Source organism: Sphaeramia orbicularis, chromosome 1, assembly GCF_902148855.1.
Source record: "Sphaeramia orbicularis chromosome 1, fSphaOr1.1, whole genome shotgun sequence".
NCBI lineage: Eukaryota > Metazoa > Chordata > Actinopteri > Kurtiformes > Apogonidae > Sphaeramia > Sphaeramia orbicularis.
The window spans coordinates 33,025,142-33,049,575 of record NC_043957.1 but is presented as its reverse complement, the minus strand read 5'-3'; the positions used below and the strand labels follow the sequence as shown (position 1 = coordinate 33,049,575).

The window sequence follows — 24,434 nt, the reverse complement described above, 5'->3', positions numbered from 1 at the left end:
ATAATAATAATAATAATGATAATACATTGTATTTGAATGACGCTTTTCATGGTACTCAAAGACACTTTACATACAGCGTAACTAGTATTAAGAGTATGTTAAAATATATGAATATGTTAAAAAATGTTTTGATTTCATAGTTTTCACATAGTATATCAGTAAATACACATTGCTTTGTTTCAAAAATTAAATGCATGGTATCCATCTGAGTCAACATTTTTGCAACTCCATGAAAAATAAGTTCTTCAAAAAATTAATCGGATTATTTTTGTCATGCCTAAAGAGGAATAAAAACAGGACAAAAACATCTTGATTAAGGTTCTCATAATTCATGCATGAAAGGGTTAAAGCTGTAATGTGAGTGCAATGATCTGATCTGATATTAAAGAAGTAATTTGTCATGACTGAAGTAATAAAATTAGATTGAGGACAATAATAAGCCAGACCTGTAAAAGTGAACAACTGCCCAGTTAGAGCAGGACTACTGGGCTGTGGTCAAATGGCTTCTCAACAGGTTACTTTATTCTATTTTGGCAAATATTGGTCTGTATTGGCCAACTTTAACTGTGATGTGGTAAATTATGAGGAATTCCTGCACTTCATTATTGTCACACTTGAGCATTAAAAAATTTAACTGACAAATGTGTACAAATTTTACACGTTCACATATATACATGTTCCAATCCACACACAAGTATCAACCACTATTTGTGTTCTTGTAGTTTTTGTTGTTCTTGCTGTTGTTCTTTTCTTTCTTTGTTAATTGTTATTTGGTATATTTTCATGGAGTGAAATTAAATCACAATAAGTATCATTAATGTAAATTTCAAAGTTCCTCCTGGAATTTGTCCTCAATGACAAAAACACAAACTAAACAGCCAAATACACCCACATTCATGTGTGTGTGTGTGTGTGTGCGTTCACCTGCTGTATTCCCACACAGACACTCCCCCAGTTTTATTACTGCTTTAAAACACACATTCACGCACAGGTTTGTGTCACTCTAGTTGTTGTTCCACCACCATCATGACTTGCAGAGCTGTTCTTGTTGGACTGCTGCTCATCTGTGTGACTGCAGGTAGGAGGCATCGAACAAACTGTTAAGGAATAGTTTTAACAGCCCGATTTCTACTTATATAAGAATTATAAACAGGCTTTTGGTAAAATCACAATGATTTAGGCACAGTCTATTATGTGCTAACATTAAATACAACAGTGTCATATATACTATTGGTCATATGGTTGGAATATTTTTTTTCCTCTTGTTATTCCTATTTATACAAAGCAGTAATCACCTTTGACAAAGTGCAATGATTACATACTGAGTACCAGTTATACTTTATCGATCAAGAATAAATCACATTGTCACAATCATTTCACGAGGTAAAATATTTTATTTTAACTTTATTTGCAATAATGTACACTGTTTGTGTTTAGTACATTTTATATTAGTAACAGAAAGTTATTCTGTGCATATAAAATCATAACAAGGCAGATATTTGTATATATTTAATTGTATTTACTGATGCTCATCTTGTAATAAATGGTTTGATTGCTACAGTTTCAAGCCTCTGGTTGTATATTAACTTCTTACAAGCAGATCATGTTTAACTGTTAGGGAGAGATTGGATATGAGCTGCACTGAATAGGATTAATTTAGTAGAAAATGAGTCAAAATTTATACATTTATAACTTCACATGCTTTTTTTTTTTAAACAGATGCTGCAACAAAGTCTGACCTGAGAAAGGTAACACATAATTTAGCCTAATGGATACATATTGTGTTGAGATAAGAGGGAAAAAGATAAGGAATATTATGTAACTGTTCTGAAACTGTGTAATATTTTCAGTAAAGGTAGCTTTTAAAACATGTATGAGCAACTTTCTATTGGGGCTGAGTCACAGTTTGTTGTGTTAACTCCATCAGCCCACCTGTCCTGACATGGACATTGGAGCGTGCCCTATGAACTATGCCCCTGTGTGCGGCAGTGATGGAAACACTTATGCCAACGAGTGCGGACTGTGCGTCCAGAGACAGTGAGTACACACAGCTGCTGCATTTGGACACAACTCTCACACTACACCAGCTTAACCTAAGATGACCGAGTGTGGGAAGGAAAAAAACATGAGGGAGACGCCCCCTGTTTACCTCTGACAAGATTATGTAACTGTTCACATGTGTTTGTTGTTATGTTTGTCAGGATTACACACACACAAGGACTGCAAGTTAAAGACTAGGGAACAGGCCAAGGAAAAACCATTATATTTTGGAGCAGATCCATTAGAAAGAGCTCTGTAAAAATATCAGTAACAACCAAAATTAGCATTACTACTAAAGAGCAGAGGGCAGGATTCACCTCCATGGTCTGCTCAAACCATAGACTATCAGAGCAGAGGGTGCTGTGATGATTCCTATTATTACCCCACCCCCCAAAGGGGAGGCAAGGGGTATTGTTTTTGGTTTGGTTTATTTATACTTTTCTTTTTTCTTTTGTTCCAACAAGGTATAATTTTTAGATCTTATCTGCTTGACAGTTTCAAATGTGTTTTCCTTAGAAGTGTCATTCGACATGCTGCTGACCTTGTCTGAACAAAAGAAAAAAGAAAAGTATGATTACATTAACAGAAGACAAAATGGACATCATTAGCCTTTGGTTTATTTGTTTGATTGTAAACAGTCTAGCAGCAAAACTATTAGTTGAATTCATACCAAATCTGGTTTATAGACTGCCAGTGACCCAGAATAGATGTCATTAAATTTCAGGAAAAGTAAGTCAAAGTTAAAATTTTTTATGAATTTTTTACATCTTTTTTTTCTCTCCCATTTATTTATAATGGGCGAAATTTCACGTCTATAAAAGCATCAATTTTGTTTCAGTTCACTTCAAACTTGCCACATATATAGAGGCAATTAATAAGATGACATCAGCACATGCATAGACATGATGACATCAGCTGGATCAATGCCAAAATGAGATACAATACGTGTTAGGGGCAGGGTTTGTTGTGCCTGGAACCATTTGATTTTTTTAGCTTTGAGACCTGGAATTTGCGTTTTGGTTGTCACTATCCTGACTCTGTGAAGAGAGAAGAGACCCTATTCAGAACATGATAATGACCTGGCTAACCCCTAAAGACCCAAATATACACCAGTGACACAAAAACTATCTACTGATCTAAAATATATAATAACTTTAGAGCCACTAATTCTATCAATCCATGTAAATAATTGGTGTTAAATGCAGTTTGTCATCTTTTCGTGATCATCAGACATGACCGTCATTGCTGACAGCATTGATTCACCAGTAAAACCCATGAAGTTTGATCACTGACAGTGGTTTTAGGCACTTGGTTTATGTTCAGTTAATGACTGATGTTGCTGAAAAAGTCCCTTCCTCTCAAGTTTTCTCTGTTTTTAGTATAACCCTCAAATGTAATCTCAGCATGATGATTAAAATACATGATCAGTAACATAAACAATGGAAAATATGTCATTTTCACTGAAAAAAAAAAAGCAAAACAAAGAGGATAATACTTGATAAATGGTGAGAAATCACTTAAGAAAGGTTAAATAGAGAGACAAATTAAGTTGGGAACTAACACAAAAAGTAGCATTAGGTCTCAACATGATTGCTTTATACTGGTGCTTTCATTACAAAGCCAGGAAAGGCCAAAAAAACACCCCCCCCCCCCAAAAAAAAAAAACCTGAAGAATTCAAGCAACCTTAAATAAGTGAAAACTGCCTGTACAAAGGACTCTCATTGCAGATTTCATTGTGAATAATGGTACCAGTACTGACAACATGACTTTGATATTCACAAATTATACTTTTTGGTACATTATGGTACAAGCTTTAAGTTATATTTAACCTTTAATCATAGGTAAAACATAAAAAAGTATAAGCCTATGTATAACAGTGTGTTTGTCTTTATTAACTAGATTAATGTTTCAGCACCTGCACTGATATTAAACACTGATCTTTTGAGTAAAACAGAATGAATCTCACCATATCATATCCTAATTCTTTTCACAGAATGACAAGGAGCGACATAAGGATTGTGAAGGAGGGGATATGCTGACCTTCACATGTGGTGATGCAGGATGTAATTATTAATCTGAAAAGGCTCTGTCATGTGATAACAGGACCTCAGTCATTGGAAAGTCTGGCCTTGTTCCAGTGTGAATAAACAGCAATCACCATTAACTAAACTCTCATGGAATCTTTTTTCCATAAAAACTTTACAAGTTGAAATGTGTATAAGTTGTCTATCTTAAGGCTGGTTTATGCTTGCCGCACGTGCGGAAAATAGACGCGGGGAGTCGGCACGAGAGTATGCGTGGTGCTCCGCGTGGCGTCTATTCCCACACTGCAGGGGGCAGTGTACCACAAACGCACGTCTATCACAGTTTAAAAAAAAAAAAAAAAAAAAAAAACTAGAGAAGAAGAAAAGTATCAATAAACCTACCTCATCCGGAGGGAAATTTGTATCTGTTTCCATGTGTTTAATAAAATTCCAGAGCCAGCTCAACTCTCTCAGAATCCATGGGATGTTTGGGCTCCCCCCTGGGGCTCCACTTCTGCCTTTGGTGGCCTTTTTTGCCTTCGCATATCTGTCCCGAATGTTTTTCCAGGTTTTTTTGCCCATTCCTCCTCTTTGCCGACTGTAGCTGCAATTTCCCTCCATGAATTGTTCACCACTCGGCTGTCGCGGTGGTCCCGGTGTGACCCATCATCCCAGTGCCTGTACTTGTGCACTTCTACCACCAGGAGCTCCTGAATGTCGGCCATGTTGTCCGCGCGTCTCTTACAAATTTTCTGAGGCGCGCGACGCGGAAAGTTTCCGCTTGAGATGAGCCGTGTGAAGGGGCGTGGCTACGAAAATGACGTCAATTGACCGCGCGGAGCTCGCCAACGCGGTAAGCATAAACCAGCCTTAGACCTATTATTGAAAAATGTAAAAACTGCATTTTTAAGCACAGATATTGTACCATATCTGATCAGAAATTTAAATATTGGAAAAAATGGTAAACAAACCATGCTTACCAAACGCTGTTTTTAGTTTTCAGCATGAATATATTGTATACATTTCGGACATTTTATGATAAAAAGTTACATGTGAGTCATAATGAATATTAACCCTGCCCTACAAAGCCAAAGCAAAGTATCTGCAAAAATGCCAAACTGAGAAAAACGCCTTTTTATGTTTTTCTTTCACCAAACTTGAACCTTAAATTATATTTAACTAACAAGTGTATGATCTATTTGTTTAGAGAGAAGTGAATTTCAAGCATATTGCATTTTGACATTCAGGCAAAATTTGGCAGTTTTATAGGCTATACTGCACTTTACCTTTGATTTATTACATTATACTTACATGGCCATACACATTACAGTAAGTGTTTTTACCTCCCGGCCAACTTCTGGCTGAAGGGGTATTGGAATCGTTTTGTCGCCTGTCTGTCTGTCTGTCTGTCCATTCAATGACAATGGGATTATCTGAAGAATGCATTGACATATCTGCACCAGATTTATACTGTGGATGAGCAAAAACCTATTGAAAACCTTGACCTACTTTTTCAAGGTCAAATGGCCTTGTGCAGTTATAATATCTGAGTACTTTCAAATATAAATATGTATGTAATAATTTTTACAATCTAATGTAAATTATAGGGCAGTAACTTTGTTTGCTGGTTTATTTCGAATATGACATTAAAACCAAACAACAAAAGGATTTATATAAAAAGAAAGTCAAACATTTGAAAAGGAACTTTCAACAGAATCTTACACTATATTTGGCCAAGAGCTTTTAAAAGTGTGCAGCACATTATGTTTATATTAATTGATGGGGCACTTACTCCATTTTAAGTCAAGGCATACTGCTTGATACTTTAACAATCGCAAAACCCAGTCTTTTATAAACATTTATATGTAAACTGACAAGAATTCTGGGTACTCTGAAGTATTTTAGAGCTTTCTCTTTCAAGCATTTCAAGCATTACTGTACTGCAGAATACACACAAAAACCAAACTAACCTTTGACACCCTTGCACACTGCAAATACTTGCCACTACTATGCTATTAATTATCACCTGATTTACCACTATATTTGATTTGTATTATGGAACCACTATATACTATACTCTTGATTACATTTTTTGTGGTTGGTTGACTGTTTTCTCCATCTTCATAATTTTGTCACCCTGCAGTGCAGCTGAATCCCCAGCCCCCTCGGGATTAATAAAGATAATTATTCATTCATCTTTTGAACCCACTTTATCCTCACTGGGATCACAGGGAGGTACTGGAGCCTGTCCCAGCTGCCTATGGGCGAAGGCAGGGTTCACCCTGGACAAGCTGCCAGTTCATGACAGGGTCAACATATACAGACAACCAATCACTCTCACATTCGCACCTATGGGCAATTTTAGGTTGACCAATTAACCTATCAGTGCATGTCTTTGGATGGTGGGAGGAAGCTGGAGTACCTGAAGAGAACCCACACAGACATGGGGAGAACATACAAACTCCACACAGAAAAGTCCCTGGTTGGTGTCAAACGCAGGAGTTTCTTGCTGTGAGGTGACAGTGCTATCCACTGCACCACCGTGTCACCCAAAGATAATCATATATAACCAAAATATACACAAGACAGAGATTTCTCCTCAAGTTTAGGTGCAATAGGCTAATAGCCGATGGTATATAAATCATATGCATGTTATATTTGATTTTTTTCTCTAAAATCCCTATAAAATAACTAAACTGTGACTGTAATGTTGGAACATGTTTAAGCATTAAAACCAAAAGATAAAAAAATATATTTGAGGTAATTCTCTAAGGTATTGGGTTTGCTAGCTAATATCACATTGTAAACTTAAATATACATAACATATGTAAACTAGAAAAGCCCTCAGAGAGCACAGGCCTCCGCCAAGGCAGATCAGCCCCCTCCATCACCAAAATTTAATCATTTGTTCCTTGTGCCAGTATTAACATTTACTGAAAATTTCATCCAGATCTGTCCGTAATTTTTTTGAGTTATCTTGCTAACAGACGAAGAAGCAAAAAATCCACCCTCCCCCCGCCATGATCACCACCAAAATTTTATCATTTGTTCCTTGTGCCAGTATCAACATTTCCTGAAAATTTCATGAAAATCTTTCCATAACTTTTTGAGTTATCTTGCTAACAGACAAACAGACAGACAAGCCCTGATGAAAACATAACCTCCACTGTTTCACTTGGCAAAGGTAAAAAAAAAATGCTGATATCTTTAGGAAGATTTTCTGCATTTTGCCTTTGTAATAATAATAATAATAATGGATTAGATTTATATTGTGCTTTTCTATGAACGCATACTCAAAGCGCATACAGTGGATCCATTATTCATTTGCTCTCACATTCCCCCTCTGTTGGTGACCCGCTCTACCATCTGAGCCATGGCAGAACTGTCCTTTCCCACAATGATGGTTTTTAGTAACTGGTTTACTGTATTTTATAAAAGGCTATTAGAAATGAACAAAATGGAATTGAACATTCTCAGAGAAGTCTGACATGAGGAAGAGAAAAGTAAAGGAAATTGAGTCAGCCAATACAGGAATAGAAACTCCAGACAGGAGGTGAATGATCGACTGGTTATCTCAGTGGGAGCACTAAATGTTTGCAGTCCTCATACTCAGTAACACAGAGGTCGATAACGCTGATAGTTGTCTGTGTGTGATCTAGACTGAGGGAGGTTTGAGTGAACAAATGAACAAAAAAAAGTCATAATAAGAAAGAGGAAGTGAACGCAGCACCACAACCCATAAAGCTATAAAGGGACATAGTAAAACAACAGGAAAATGAAGTGCTAGATCCCAGTTCAAAGGTCAAATTGACACCAGGAAATGCAGAAGTAGTAGCGATCCACAGTTGTTTCCTTTATCGTCAGCTTAGAACAGAAAACAAGGCTTTCCAGACTTTTCAGAACATCTATCATGATAAGAAACCAAGTGGAACATGTGTGAGTACAGACTATGATTTACTTTCACACTTTTAAGATGCTCTGCTCTTTACTTTAATACTGACAGCTCACTGATTCTTGAGAATTTGGATACATCTGGGGTTTGTTTTGTTAAAAAAGAAAACGTTTTAATTATTAAAAAATCTTAAGTCTTATGGTCATGGAACCATTTCTTGGGTGCCAAGTTTTGTAGTAATGTAACCTCCTCATTTTGTAATTTTTTTCATAAAATAGGTGTTTTTCCTGTCAGTACTTTGCTTTTGTCAACACTGTCAGACACAACAAAAAGCTAATTATTCCTATTTATTTAGTCAAATATAGATTTTCAACCTTTAGATCATTGTGTATGACACCATATGTACAGATATTTTGCTAAATGTTGAATATTCAGTTTTGTTCATTTTTTTTAATAGTTCTCTCGTTCTCCTTAATTGTGCAACAGCATCACAACTTTCATCTTTACTTATGAACAAAGTAACAATATTGTACTTAAAAAATAATAGTAATTTTCAAGTGACAAGTACTTTAATAACTCAATTGCAATAATAAAACAGATTATAAGCATATTCACTTAAAACAAATAAAGCTCCATCTGATGGTGTTGACAGTGGCTTCATTACAACAAACAATTCCAAGATTCCATCACTTAAGTTAATGCTTCTTTGCTGAAAAACTGTATTTCACTATTTTTCAACAAATAACAAAAAATTTGATATTTTAATTTTTGTGTGAACATTATGTGGTTTCAGAAAGAATCATCATAAACATAAACAAAACTCTTTCTCTTACTATTTTCCTTTGACCCTTTTTTCTATCCCATTCCACACCTTTCTCTAACTCCTTTCTACCTCTTCTCTACAATCTATATTCACTTTTCTTCTTTCTTTTGATTTTCTTTTCTCTTTTAACTGCCTCACTCTATATTTTCCCTCTTCACCTCTGAGTATTCACTGATTTGTCTCCTTTCTTCCTCCACTTAAGTCAGCTTTATTTTGAAGTATACCATGAATATGCTGCTCCTCTATGTAGTCCATGACTTCAGAAAGGTGGTAGATCTCCCTTGTCCTGCTTGTACGACCTGGTGATGATGGCTCCATCAGTTTGACCAGAATATGTTCAATTGGTATGAAGCATATATCCTTTCCACCTGGTTTTGGATGGAATCGCATGCTGGGCCCACTGGGATGAAAGAACTCAACCTGAATGAATGAATTTTGGCTATTAGTACAATAAAAAAATGTAAATATTAAAAATATTTCCACTGTGGTCCCCTACCTGAACATCTTTATGATGAGCATCAACAATGACAGCCTTTGCTAACCAATTCTGGTCATACATGACTGCAAGCCAATCTCCACAATTAATCACTCCAGCAGATAGATCTGTCCCATCTGGACCTCTCTTGGGTTCTTGCTTCTTTTCTTCCTGATCCATTCCCTCCACCAGCAAAGGCTCTCTTTTCTTTGCCATTGTGATAGGCCCATCATTTTCTTCATCATCTAGAGGAGTTTCTGGGTTATCTGGACCCTTTCTCTTACATTCTCTGGATTGTTTCTGTTTACATTTCCAATATTTTCTCATTCTTCTCTTTTCTCTTTCATTCAAATCACTGATTAGTTTTTAGCATCCCATCCTCCACTCTCTTCTTCCATCTTTGCCTTTCCTTTCTCAGGAATTCCTCTTTTATCTCTGCCTCATATATTTTCTCTCTCCGCTTTTTTTGGTATTGCCTGTTTCTTCTCCTTCACTCTTCCACTGATAGCTGCTGCCTAGCTAAAACTTTCCAAAAAACATAAAAGTCAGAGTTAAATGAAATTGGGTTAAATGTTAGTTAAATAAATTTTCATTTAGTTTTTGTCATTGGGGATACATATAGTAAGGGATATTGTTGGATTACAATATTCTAACTATGAGCATCCCCAAAGACTAATTGTCTGTGAACAGACATAATATTACATGACACACAGTTGGAGCACAATGAGCTGCAGAGCAGTTTAATGGTTTGAATGTTTTAAATGGTATTGTAGGTCTGTATGGAAGAACTATAGGGGAAATTATGCAATAAAAAATAGATAAAGAGGTCAATGCACCAAGAAAAGCCATATTAGTATTTATTGTAGTCATAACGTATATTCCATCCTCCATTTTGAATGATCTTCGGGCTTTGTCAACACCGTCAAACTATATGTCAACAACAGCAAACAGAAAACCTGATGATGTTGATAAAATAATACTTTTTTTACATGATGTCCATGAGCTGTAAACATTAGCCATCTGGTGTTAGCCTTGGGTGCTAGCTACCTCTAGCCCTCCTTAAAATGTATACATTTATGCGATAATTCTATTTAATATTTTCTATACAAAAGAAACAGTGTTGACACATGACTGTGATGGTTAAGATGCCAATAAATATGTGAAGACTTTAGAAGAAACAGCACACTTACAGGAGGCTGAGTGAACTTGTTGCACATGCTGGAGTTGGAAGGTGAACAAGAGGGTCTTCAGGAAATAGGTGCCTCCTGTGGTGCCTGATTTATTTTTCTTTATCTGACTGAGTTGACAGAAACATGGGACACATTTTAAGGAAAGGCAAAATAATAGTAAATATTAATGAAAATTCACAGTGAATTTACTTTGTTTTCATGGGATTGTTCACTCTATGTTTTCATTTCATAAGTATTTTATTCATTTAATAAAGAGAGTTTTCACTGTTTGTCATCCAGTTGAAATGATAATCTCTTGTCTGTGGACAAATCATTTTGTGAATAATGGGCTAACAAATTATTATAAAATTCATTAAACTGAACACAAACTCTGACTATTTTTATTTTGAAAATATTATTTATTTTCAGTGGAATTAACACTTTTCTGAGTGGAACATGTTTTTTTCCACATTGTCAACAATCAGTGAACTGTAGATATGAACATATCAACACTTTAAATACTTAACACCTCATTCCACCAGTAAAATATAACCCAAATTTATCAAAAAGATGTATTTGAATGCTTGTTCCATATATGTTGCATATATGGTGCAAGCATATATTGAACTGTTCCTCAGTTTCTTCTCATTTTTAATTCATTTTGGTCAGTGTTGTACTTTAGTCACTGCTCAGGTCAACATTGTTCTCACTTCTCACTCTATACTTGACAGCTATTCAGGTTCATTTCTTTCTTTCCAGACTTTAGATCAGATAAATCGCAATATGTTCCATTACTGTCACAGGTTCTTCAGGACACCCACAGTTGAGGAATGTCAGAGTGGAATCTCTATGGAACTATTCCTGCATCTTTCTCTGGTACCAGCGGTGAGTCACCTGCCTATACAATAATTTCAATCAAAATTATGAACATAATCCTGCAATTAAAATGTCTACAGTAAAAAATATGCTGTTCCACTGTGAAAAACAGCTTTGTTATACACTAGATTTAATATCAAAATTTATTTATTACTTTTCATCTCCTAAAGTCGTTGGTTTGTTCTGCATATAAATAAAAATATGTAAAGCACAGGATGTACATACTCTAAAACCACTTAACCACCTCTGTAACATCTATTTGCACTTTCATACAGTTGTGTCATGCAAAAACAGTCGTGTAGTAAGTGCAAATGTGTTGATTTGTCTGCTAGGTGCTGATTGCAGGGGTGCTGTCATTCCTCCAGAGAAGAGCTCAGAAACTGGCCATCGACCACAGACTGCCATTTCTAAGGGGGCGTTTTGCAATTGTGGTGTGAGTAAATAGAAGCCACAGTAGCTATATGTGCCAAGAAGAAAGCATGTTTCAACAGTATTTATTTCATTGTACTTTCATCATTAGTGATGACGCTTAATACACATTATATTATTTAGTGTAAATGAATTCAAATCACTGGTTGTAATTCACTTCTGTTGGAATGTATGATTTACATGGACTAGGATGGGTTCATGACCTTTCTGATCAAACTGAACTGCTCATGTCTTTGTGTTGTTCTTGTGTCCCAGACCTTTGGATACAATAGGCAGCATCAGTAATCGATGGTCCTATGGGTTTGCATTTGGCGCTGTGTCCTCCAGTGTCCTACTGCTCTTCTCTGAAAATTACATCCCCTTCACTTTCCCTAACTGGGCCAAAGGTACCTTCAACATGTGCATGAGGCGTACATTCTCCATTGAGACACATGCTGGTTGTAGGAAAGCAGCATCATGAGGCATAACACTGACTAACACCCCCCATTTGTGCCTCAGCGCCCCCTCTCCACTTTCTACCTCCAAACAACCCCTGACAGTGTCCCAACGCCCGTTGACAAACACTGATCTATACGATAAATAAAGTAAATATAGGAAAACACCCGATTTACATTGAAAACTGCAATCTGCAATGCATTTGTCACCATTTATTAAATGGTTAAATTTAAATGTATTTAGAGGTTTTTAAGGGTTAAATCGAACCCCCTCATTACACAATATAAAGGTTTTTGCCATAAAAAGAAAAAAGAATGTATGTCATTGTGCTTCTGTGTATTGTTAACATTACTGAAACATATCTAATATGTCACATTTAGTCTTGTGTGTCATATCACTGATGGCTGTAATATGTCTTTACTTCTCTCCTTAGCTTTAGTTTACCTGATTGGAGCCTTAGAAGTGGGTTTGGCATATTTCCCTTTCTTTGCATGTCTGTCTACGCCTTTCAGGATCCCCGGTGCTGCCCTGGGAATACTCTACTCATTATGCTGGTAAAAATACATGCAAAATTTTTGTTGGAACTGAAAGTGTTAAAGTGTAACAGCATAAGACCATACAACACAGGGGCTGCCCACCGCCTCGAATACTTTGATGGGTTAAAGTATTGGCTAAAGCATGTGTTTCCCCACAAGGACAATGAAAGATAATGTAACTTAAATCAGTATTTTTCTCAGAATGTGAAAAATGTTTGTGCTTCTTTAAGGATCATTGTCACAGTTTGGGATACATTCACTTGTCCCAGTGGTAAGGTAGGTGAGTACTAAAGTAGATAATGTAATGCAGTGCAGCTTATTCCTGTAGGGTAATATGTATGTTAATTGAAAGTCTTTGTGTGTGTTTGTTTCAATAGATTCTGGGCAAATACCAAAAGTTAATTATCCAGTTGCCTTGTATCCTCTCCCTCATCTTCCTCCTGGGTCGATTCATTTACATTCTGGTTAAAGCTGTTCGGATACACCTGCAACTGGACCAGGAGGTATGAATGCTCATCAATAAATGGGCATTATGAGACTCATTTTCACAAAAATTTTTATATTTACAAAAACTACAATACCATATCATAGATGTTTTTTATCATGCAATGGCCAGAGGTCTTGTATTTTTAGGTTATTTGTCTTTACATGTGTACCATGTACCATCACTTGCGGTCAAAAATGTGTAATAAGACAAACGAGGACGCGGAATGTCAAAGGTCAACATTCACTGTGGCATCATAATGTTCAAAAACACTTTTCTGGCCATTATTTAACACCATCCCTCAGGAACAAAAAAGGGGGGGCGGGGGGGGGGGTGTTGTGATCACGTTCAACATTTAATTGAATACTGAGATGGTGACACTTATTTTTTCTCAATCTGTCGTGTTTTTTTTCATCATGTGAGTGAGAAGCATATGTTTTATATTCTTTGAACATGTAACACATCGCTTAATCAAAGTTGGCAATGAAGCTACAAAAAATCCTAAAATACGATGTTCTAGAGTCATTGTAATGCCTTTTCCTGATATCTGAAGGAAAACCAAATAACCGAACTCCCAGCACATTTCTGCCTGGGCTGAGATCAAGATAATATTCATAATAACATGAGTAATCCCTTGTATCAAGATTCAAGAAGTTTATTGTCATATACGCAGTGGTACCAAGCAATGAAATTCTTACTTTATGTGTTCCCTTCACACAACTAACGTGAACAAATGAATAAAACTAAAATGAAATAAAGGAAATAAACTGTACACTTGGCAAGGGAAAATAAATAAGTCAGATAAAATGAAACGAGTACTCTGTGCAAAGAGTAAGCGTAACGAGGAGCAAAAAATAAAGATTGATTGTGCAAGATACAAAATACTGTCACAGTGGTTAGACATTGAGAGCAAATATTTTTACTGTTGTGCAAATATGCGAGGATATGTACAGATATGAGTCACAGTCAGTTAGTGGTTCAGTAGGCTGATGGCCTGTGGATAAAAACTGTTCCTTAGTCTGGTTGTCTTTGCTTTGACGCTCCTATAGCATCTGTTCGATAGCAGGAGCATGAACAGTGTGTGCTGTGGGTGGGTGTGGTCCTTGATAATGTTGTGTGTGTATATCTATGCGATACAGTATTTGTCAGCATCAGTAACTATAGCTAATGTAATAAACCTACAAGTTTTAATGCTGGATCTGTTGGCAGGACCCTGAGGAGCTGATGCACCACCACCAGATGCAGCATGTTAAGAGCCTCCTGAAGAAAACACCTGAACACAGGTAGAACACACTGTGTATTAATATTGTTTATAGAGGTGGTATTTCAATATATGTATAAAGACCTACAGCTCATCTGTATTGCTATTCTGGGTGATAATACTGAGGCAGCACAAAGAGATGGTACCACAGATACAGATAACTTAAGAAATGTTGTAGGTTAGAGATTACATGGAAGGAACCTGTCTAGTGACAGCTAAAATAGCCATCCTACCTCTGATGGTGTTGCTCTAACCCATATTTACCCATTAACCCATATTTATTTGTTAAATCTTCTTTTCAATGTGTTAGAGTTTTTTAAGGGCTCCTGCAAAATCTTTCTAAAGATACTGGCATTTTTACCCCACCCCCCAAAGGAGAGGCAAAGGGTATTGTTTTTGGTTTGGTTTGTTTGTTTGTTTGTTAACGCTCTAGCAGTAAAACTACTGGTTGAATTCATACCAAATTGGCTTTATAGATTGCCAGTGAACTAGAATAGCTGTGATTACATTTTGGGAAAAGTAGGTCAAAGTTCAAAATTTTTATGAATTTTTAAAATCTTTTTTTTTTTCCATTTACTTATAATGGGCAAAATTTCAAATGTCTACAAAAACATCAATTTTGTTTCAATTTATGTCTAACTTGGCACATATATAGAGGCAATTGATATGCTGACTTCAGCACATGCATAGACATGATGACATCAGATGGATTGATGCCAAAATAAGCTATAGTTCGTGCGAGGGGCAGGGGTTTGTTGTGCCTCTCACCACTTGTTTCTCTCTGTGTTGCAGTAAACCACTGAGTTGGTTCCAAAGACGGGTATATGAGTGGGACCCCTACTTTAAGTTCCCCAACAGGATCCTTGGTACTGCCATCATATCCCTTATAGGCTTATACACGGTAATAAAAAAGATAGGTTTGTATGTATTTTCACCTTTTCATTGTTTTACTTTTCATTTTGTACAAGTTGAGCTCATCACCTCCATCTTCTTCAAACTGAGGGTAGAGTTAGTTGTATTCTGTACAGAGGGAAGTGACCTGTGACTTTGGGCTGTACATGACCTTAGAACGACTGCATTTGTCTTTGTGTCATTTGTGCAGATGACACTGGCAGACTACAGTCTTAGTAATGTGGCTTTTGACCAAGTAGAAAGGTGGAAGAATACGCTGCAACATCTGGTTACATCTTGTAACCAGACTGAGGCTCTAGGAGTCATGATACCACAACTGGAAGAATTCATCAACGTTTCCAGGAGTAAGCTGTTCCACCAGATTTATGGGATACATTCATGATCTGTAATTGTAACTGTAACTGTAATTGTGATTGTGATTGTGTGGTGCATTTTGAATCTGTGTTACTGATTCATTTGCTGCAAGTATTTTTCCATTACACCTCTAAATTTACGCCATATTTTCTTCTACTATTGGATTGGATTGGATTCAGATGAGATGAGATAAAATTAGTCTAGTTTACATTCAGATTAGATTAGATTAGATTAGATTAGATCAAAATTTGTTTAGTTTAGATTCAGATTAGATTAGATTAGATGATATTAGATGATATTAGATTAAATTAGATTAGATTCAGACTAGATGAGATGGGATGAGATTAGATTAGATAAAATTAGTTTATCTTAAATTCAGATGAGATTAAATGAGCTGAGATGAGATTAGATTAGATTTGATTCGATTTGATTAAATAAAATTAGTTTAGATTAGATTCTAATGAAATGAGATTAGATGAGATTAGTTTAGATAAAAATTAGTTTAGTTTAGATTCAGATTAGATTAGATTCAGATGAGATTAGATTAGATAAAATTAGTTTAGATTCATATTAGGTTAGATTAGATTCAGATGAGATTAGATAAAATTAGTTTAGATTAGATTCATATTAGATTAGATTCCGATGAAAGGAGATTAGATGAGATTAGATTATAAAAAATTAGTTTTATTTAGATTCAGATTAGATTAGATTAAATTTCTTTTGTCATTTCAAGTCTGAATCTTTGACATCAGAAATAATTCAGAGTCTTTTTTTCCTTTTTGCTCAGAGTCTTGGCTTGCCACTACCATCTTCGCAAGTCTAAACTCTGTTGCCTACACCTTTCACGTGTTGGCATGTTATAGGTAAATTACCTACGATATGTACACAAATATACACAAAATAATCATCTTTAGTTTTATCAGAGTATTAATTTATCAGTTACCACATAACATACATCTACCTGCCCTGCTGATGAGGTTTTATTGTCACCACAGGAAACACTTGAAGAGACTGTGGAAAGGACAGAAGGGTTTCCTTCCAGAGAAGTTTCACCAGCCTAAGTCTGCTATCAGTGTGGTAAGACAAGGATGAAGTTGTAGATCTGTCCGGAGATAACAAAACGACACTTGTTACATATTACTGCACACTGTTAGCTAAACAGATCACAATTTCCATTTTATTTCTTTATTAACATCAAACAGGAAGAAACTCATCCTATCCATTTCATGAAGATTAAACATTTCTGTCACCTTTTACTGCTCCTTTCACAGCTTTTATCTCTGGTTTTTGCAGGCTTCTGTTGCAAGGTACTCTGGATGGCAAATAGCATTTACACTCTGGGGTAAGATCATACCTACTGCTGCTCTAATTTACAGCAGGAATTCCCAAATCATGAATTCGATATCAAATTCAAACAGATGTTTGTTTGAAGGCTGCTGTGGGAGTCTGGAGGAATGAGGCTGTTGATATGGATGTTTTTGTGAAAGGAAAAAACTACCAACAATGAAATGAAAAACTGCTTCGTTATAAGGAAATGTTGAGCATGAAAAAAATCATACTCAAATTTAAACTCAGAGCACACAGGCAAATTATATCACACACAACTTGTATGGTACTTAAAGGGGTTATATGTAGTATTAATATTCAGAACTCTCAGCAGCAGGGGGAAGTCACGTATCAGAACACACTTAAGACCAAAACCATCTATGAATCAACACTATATATCCACAGATTGTATCAGTAACTAATTAAAGGAAAAAGCTCATTCACACACATCTGTAATATGGTATCATCAAGTTTTCTTCTTCAAACAAAAACACATAGCCAATTATTTTAATAGTCGATCCAAATAACACTGTCTTATAATATTCATGTGCTGCGTCATCTAATATTTTATTTTTCTGTTAGCTTAGCTCTGTTTTTACACAGAAAACATCTAGAGTAAAACCACAAATCTCTGTTTTCTGTGCAGTTTGAGTTGCCATTAATTCCATTAAATCCAATCCAACTTTATTTGTAAAGCACTTTAAAACAACTGCAGTGGGCCAAAGTACTGTATAGAAGAATGAATTAAAAACCAAAATAGAAGAATAAAATACAAGAATAGATTAAAAGACATAGAACAACTGTACAAAAAAACAGTGCTCTACAGAACAATCAGTAAAACCTCAGTTAAAGAATAAAATACAAGAATAGATTAAAAAACATAAAAACATAAAAGATCTGTTTGGAATCGTCCAAACAAGGTCACAACTGTCACAATTTAGTCTGAACCGTGGATCAACAAACAATGAACAGAGCAAAGATAATAACATCACACAATAACTTTATACCTTCAATAGCCTCATAATCAAAGCCATTCATGTAGAAGAAATGCTGCAATTTCTGCATCCAACTCCATTCTTTTCATTCAGAGCTCTGTCCAGTGGTGAAAACGACAACACTTCTAGCTTTTATCATTTTGACTTTGACCCTAAAAGGATTTTGTTAGTAGTTCTCATCCAGTCTTGTCACTTTCTGATGCTTCATAGTCAAAGTCCCCATGGTGTTAATTTTCCTCACCATTTGCGATCAGTATGAATGGTTTCATATACATGCGTAACTCCACAATCCAATACTTTGGTATCTTTGGCACAACTTTATTCTAAACATACAAATAGTTTTAGGTCATTTTGTAATAATCTCCAGTGTGCAACCTGTCTCATCTTGTTAAGATTGTTAAAATAATTTGAGCATCCATCAGAAAAATGACGCATTATGATATAAGGCAGAATGAACAACATGCTTTAGTAACAAAAAGGAGTAAAACGGCAATAGTAGTGTTAAAATAAGCACCAATGTTATAGAGATGACTGTGTCTGTGTTTTCTTTTTCAGGCTACATAATAGTACATTTTGTGCACTTCCTGTTTGCCCTGTTGGTGGCATATGTTTTTATTATTCCAATACAACATGGCAAAATCCTGACCATGCTCTCCAACCTGGGAATCATAATGTAAGGCTGCATTTCATGAGTGTGAGGAGACGATTAACTGTTATTTATGTGAATATATGCATGAATCGACTCACTTGTTGTCCTGTGTCCGTTTAGTCTCACTATTGGTCTGCTGGTTGCACTGGTGATCCTCCAAGTGATTCTAGTCCAAATCTTTTTCCTTCAGGACAAAATGTCTCCTACTGACAAACAAAAACCTCTTGCCCTTAACAACAGGTGGGTGTGTTTCGCTGTTGTTTTAACATTGGATGATTAACTCCAGACTGTTTTATAATGTTGAGCATCTGAATGTTTGGGCATAATGTATAAATCATGATGTGATGTAACAGTGCAGCAATAAAATAGTGTCACACATACCTTAAAAAAAACATTATAATCTCAAAGTGAAAACAAATGTCTACAACATAATGCCAAACAATTGAAAATAAATCATGTAAAACAGGTGGTGTAGTGGGGTGTCGTCTTATAATTAACCCTGTAAAGCCTGAACCATGAAATCATTGACAGAAAATTCCAGTTCTTCAAAACTGGAGCCTTTATTGGTCCTTCTGAACAAAAAAAAATAAATAAATAAATATCAATTTCCATGTATGATTTTTAATTTTGTATCATATTTGATACACTGGGTCTCAATACTGAAATATTATTCTGTAAATTGGCTTAGAGTCTGGTTTTGACCAACTCTATATATAAAGTGTCATGAGATAACTTTTTGTTGTGATCTGGCGCTATATAAATAAAATTTGATTAATTGAGTGATTGGATCGGTTTTCCCCTGTAAGTCTGCCAAATGCATAAATGTAAATGTATTATAATTTTTGAACAAACAAAACATAATACAACACAAACATGTCTAACAAACTGGTAATTCCTTCTCAAAACTGTCAAAGTTCTGCCTCCTTCCTCATTAATGACAATCTTGTAGTGTCACTGGAAAAGCCTCTGGTGAACGAATTCCTCCCCTCTGGTGGATTATCTGATTATTACTTGTATGTAATTGTGTACATCCGGTTTTTCATGACAAAAAAATATCACATTGACCATGTAGTGGGCTTTAAAAGTCATGTATCAAATACGATATGTTCAGCGTTATAGGATTAAGGCTGTATTCAAATAATTTTAGAACCTGTTAAAGGCCAGATGATGATTTTTCTTATGTTCTGACATGTAAAACCATAGACTATAATATACTTTGGGCTGTTGACCAAAATCAGAGTCACACGCAGTATTTCCTTGGACTGCCTTAGCTTTGGTTATGGGACCCCTTTGCAGTGGTATGGTTTACTCTGCACAGTGTTAAGGCAGTCCGTTTGGAGTTGCATTCATTTTTGACCAAGATCTTGCATTAATGATGTGAGAGTTGGACCACTGCATAAAGTCTCCTCCAGCACATCCCAGAGATTCACAACATGTTTCAGATCTGGACTCTGTGGTGGTCCATCCATGTGTGAAAATGATGTATCATGCTCTTGAAGCACTCTAACACTGCCCCAACAGACTTGTATGGTGGGCAGTAAGCATGATGGGTGAATCACTTCATCTGCCTGTCATTCTTATGTAAATATATATGTCTTGACATAAGTGAAGACTTTAAATATTACAGATACAATTACTATTTTTAGGGGAAGAGATTATGAACATTTTAATTCAAAACAAAGAAATTCCCATCTGAAGGTGTTGAATGAGGCCTTATTCACCTCACGAGTCAATGTTCCCTTTGTGTGATACATGAGATAATGTCCTTTAATGTTCTTTTTAGGAAGGCATTCCACTGCTTCAACTATTTCTTCTTCTTCTACAATGTGGTGATGGGGATTAGCAACTGTATCATCAGGTTGCTATGTAGCATTGTAGTGGGTACATGGCTGGTGTCTCGCATAGACCGAACCATCATGCAGAGAGGATATGAAGGCATGGATACAGGTAATCCAGCTTAATTTTTTTTTTTTTTACCTTGATTGGATATAAAACATGTTTTTCAGAAGATGCCAGTATTTCACAGTGGCTTGTGAAGGGAACTAAAAAAGTGTAGCGATTCATCACTGTGTCTCCTGCCAATAGCTTTGTTCTTTTCTGTGGGAGTAAATGAAGAAAGGCTGGGCCTGTTGTCAGTGAAACTACAGTAGATACAGTCGCAGAAAAAATTATTAGGCCATGTAAAGTCATCAAAAACAACAGTTATGCAATCAAGTACTAACTCCTGTGTGTATCATGTGACTAAAGCAGACAGAAGAGAAAACATGGAATGCCTAAAAGCACTGTTTTTGGTAGTACAACGCCATAGCTATTGATGTAAGAATTGAAGTGATTTTAGTTATTATCAAGAAAACCATGAAAAATAACTAGATATCAGCTCTGAAATTAAACTCTTCTGAGCTATTTTTGTTGTTATCATTATATTTGTCCAAACAAATGTACCTTTAGTTGTTCCAGGCATTAAAATGAACAAAAAAAAATCAAAGAAAACCAAGGTGGTCTAATAATTTTTTTATATGGACAACCCAGCATTCTAAGATTTGCCATTGTTATGGATGATTTACAGCATTAATCATTTTTTTGTACTTGTACTCATGACAAAATGGGATTATTAAAAAGTAGTTTTCTTCACTAAATTATACTGTACATGTGCAATATTGGTGAAAAAAAAAAATATGTAAGCAATAAACTTAAGTACCACTGGCAGGCAGCGACTGGACAAACACATTCAATCTGCTTATATTACAAATAAGTAGGGTTTATTATGATTTTTGTCAAGTAAGGAAGCAAAACCTTGTTTGTTGGTACATAAATTAATGTGATATATTGTCTAGACCTAAATAAACTGTTGCTGCTTTGCAATACTGTTCATACTTAAAGTCTATTTTTATTCTATTTTAATCCATAAACCATAAAGAGTTACAAAGTAGTTATTTTTTCTCTATATTTGACTTTTTTTGTGTTTTATCACCATTTATTATCGTATTATCCTCTGTATTTTGTGGTTTTTCAGTGTAAATCAGATATTTTCCTATATTTAATTTACTGACCATGTAGATGTTGATAAAAGCTCAAACTAAAGTTGAGTTATTATAGTAAAAAACAGAGAAAACTCTAGAAAAAAGGGACTTTTTCAGTAAAATCTGCCATTAACTGAACATGAACCCAGTGTGTCCATCCACTGTCACTGATCCAACTCCATGGGTTTTACTGGTGAATCAATGTTGTAGAAGATGACGATGTTTCCACGTTCCCTGTGGAGCCTCTGAACGTCCAAATGGTTCATATCTGATGATCATGAAAAGATGACAAACTGTATTTTACACCAATTATTTACATGTATTGATAGAATTAATGGATCAACAGGTTTTTAAACATTTTACATCCATAGATGCTTTTGGTTGCCGGTGTCTTTAAAGTAGTTTTTTTTTCTATTCTATTCTATTTTAGCTTTCCTATTTTTTTTTTTTATTTAATTTATTTATCATTTTTTATTTTATATTTGCTGCTTACACCAAGACCTGGGGAACTGTGCTTTATTCAATCATGTCACATGGTTTTAATGACTATAAAGTTGAGTCTGATAGAGTCTTTGTTGCTTTTATTTGGTGAAAGGTAAAAATCCTTGTTGTGCATGATTATTGACATACAGATAGATACAGATAGTTTAATATTGTATGATGTGTTTATTCTCAAATACTATGCATGACTCTAATAATATTTCCTTTATTGTATAGGCTACAGTACATGGATTGGGATGATCTTTGCCGACCACTATCATAACAACCCTGTCATGGTGTGTTTCTGTCAGTTGCTGGTCTCTAACATACTGGAGAGACACAATGCTACATACTCTACATTCAACAACACAGCCTTTGGTCGGTAAAGTGTCTGTTGCTATTTACAGCTGACGCATACAGTCACGAATCTGCTGTGCTATTTCATTTGCTCATTTCTAGGTTATAAGTTTGTCTTTTTTTCTGATTCTCCAGTGAACAGCAGGGTCAGGAGGCGCTGGGCATTGCTTTACACCTTGCTAAGGAACCCTCACCTGATCCCACTCAGAAAGCACCACCTGTCTGCACCTGCATCATTACCTGTATCACCATCTCCCCAGTCGGATATGGTGGTGCAAGCTTGGGTCATGGCCTCCCAAACACAGACGGGTCAAGCAGCACCACAGTCATCACCAGAAACCGACACATCAGCAGAAAACTTTTAAGACTGGTAGTGAAGAGAACTTTAGAGTCATTTCACGACAATGAAATAAACTTCAAGACCAGGTGTAAGTGACTAATGATAATTATTCAGAATTAAAAAACAAAAGTCTTCTAGAAAAAAACAAATCGTAACGGGTGTTTCATGAGACAAAAATATACAGATGCAATTGAAGAATTAAATTTCTACGATTAAATTATATGTGATGAAAATAAGAAACTGGACAGATCTTAAGGTGCTTTCAAAGTATGGAATTAGGGTGGTCCTTATTTTTTAACTTTTCAGTTTTAGTCCTCTGACCCCACTGAATTGTTCTATTATATGAGGAAAATGTAACAATGCACTAGTTAACATAACACCTGCAGAGTAATGAACGAGGAGCAAATAAATTAACTTGAATCACAGTGTGTTTGGTATACTAGTCCATGTAAATAGAAACAAAATGCTGCTCATTTTATTCTTCTTTTTTCTATAAATGGAGGTCAATTAGGGGGTCAGCCAATGAAAAACCACAGTTTAACACTTCTGACTCCATATAGGAACCACTGACATCTTTAAAAAAAATGAATACGGTAAAAAGGATTTAACTGGTAATATAAAATATTTTAATATAATAAGTTTTCTGTACTTTTTTTTTAAATTTTATTTTGTGTCAGTCACACTTTATACGGATCCAAACACAGCACGAGATACTATTTTGTAATGTTGTAAATACTGCTTGTTGGATGCATAAGTGCATTAAAGACGGGTTTAAAGAGAGTGTTTGGTTCTTTAAAGCATTGATATACCTCAGACTTTTTTTTTTTTTTAGAAACAGTCAACATTCTATGAGTATTGAGTGTAACAGGCGTATTTGATCAACTATTTACTATTTATGTAACCAGTGAGTGCTTAAGTTTCTGACAGTCAGTGAAAGCAGCACTGGTCAAAATCGAAAAAAAGTTTAATTTTCTAGAGGACATTTCCTTTTTGTTTTGTTTTGAACCCATAGAGAGAACAATAACGGTTTAATTCATGCATGAGCGTAAAATTATAGACGTAAATAAAATCGTTAATGGTAAACACTCATCCATGGTAAAATTCTGGAACAGCGTGACCTTTCACCTTCAACCTCGTGCGGACGTGTCCACGCATTCCACAATTTGCGTAGCTAACGATAGCTGGAAACTGCAGGTAGGTTCGTCAAGACCTTTTTTTTTTTACTAAAGGTTTCACCTATTATGGAATCTGAGCTTCTGTAATTCCTCTGTCCAGATCACGCTTGACTGTAAAAAGCGAGATATAAAGCAAAATGAACCATATGAAAGTTACTTCTTCGTAGCGGCTAAGGCGCCATCACGGGCTAACAGTTAGCTAAAAGTTAGCCGTGTTTATCAGTGGCTAGTTGTAGAACAACCCATTGTCCCTGTGCGTAAATCAGGTTATGGATGTATATGGCCTTTTCAGTGTTTCATAGCGGCAATGCTAATTATGTAACAAAACAGATGCATCAATGACAGACATGCGGTTTCGGACAAATATGAATTTTGCGAAAT

At 35.7% G+C, this 24,434-nt stretch overlaps 2 protein-coding genes across 2 annotated transcripts; both read left to right on the top strand.

Moving 5' to 3' along the window:
- The first annotated feature begins 1,015 nt into the window (after positions 1–1,015).
- Positions 1,016–4,190, top strand: spink4 (serine peptidase inhibitor, Kazal type 4). Its single transcript, XM_030146708.1, has 4 exons — positions 1,016–1,078; positions 1,720–1,748; positions 1,928–2,037; positions 4,035–4,190. The coding sequence occupies exons 1-4, from the start codon at positions 1,027–1,029 to the stop codon at positions 4,078–4,080; spliced, it is 237 nt and encodes a 78-aa protein (XP_030002568.1). The 5' UTR covers positions 1,016–1,026; the 3' UTR covers positions 4,081–4,190.
- A 3,717-nt stretch (positions 4,191–7,907) lies between these two features.
- Positions 7,908–23,446, top strand: stra6l (STRA6-like). The gene is made up of 18 exons (XM_030146671.1): positions 7,908–8,001; positions 11,228–11,309; positions 11,633–11,733; positions 11,985–12,115; positions 12,598–12,718; positions 12,931–12,976; positions 13,078–13,203; positions 14,394–14,467; positions 15,238–15,346; positions 15,548–15,701; positions 16,499–16,574; positions 16,707–16,788; positions 17,005–17,053; positions 18,588–18,705; positions 18,802–18,921; positions 20,465–20,628; positions 22,419–22,559; positions 22,674–23,446. The coding sequence occupies exons 1-18, from the start codon at positions 7,976–7,978 to the stop codon at positions 22,901–22,903; spliced, it is 1,950 nt and encodes a 649-aa protein (XP_030002531.1). The 5' UTR covers positions 7,908–7,975; the 3' UTR covers positions 22,904–23,446.
- Positions 23,447–24,434: the final 988 nt, after the last annotated feature.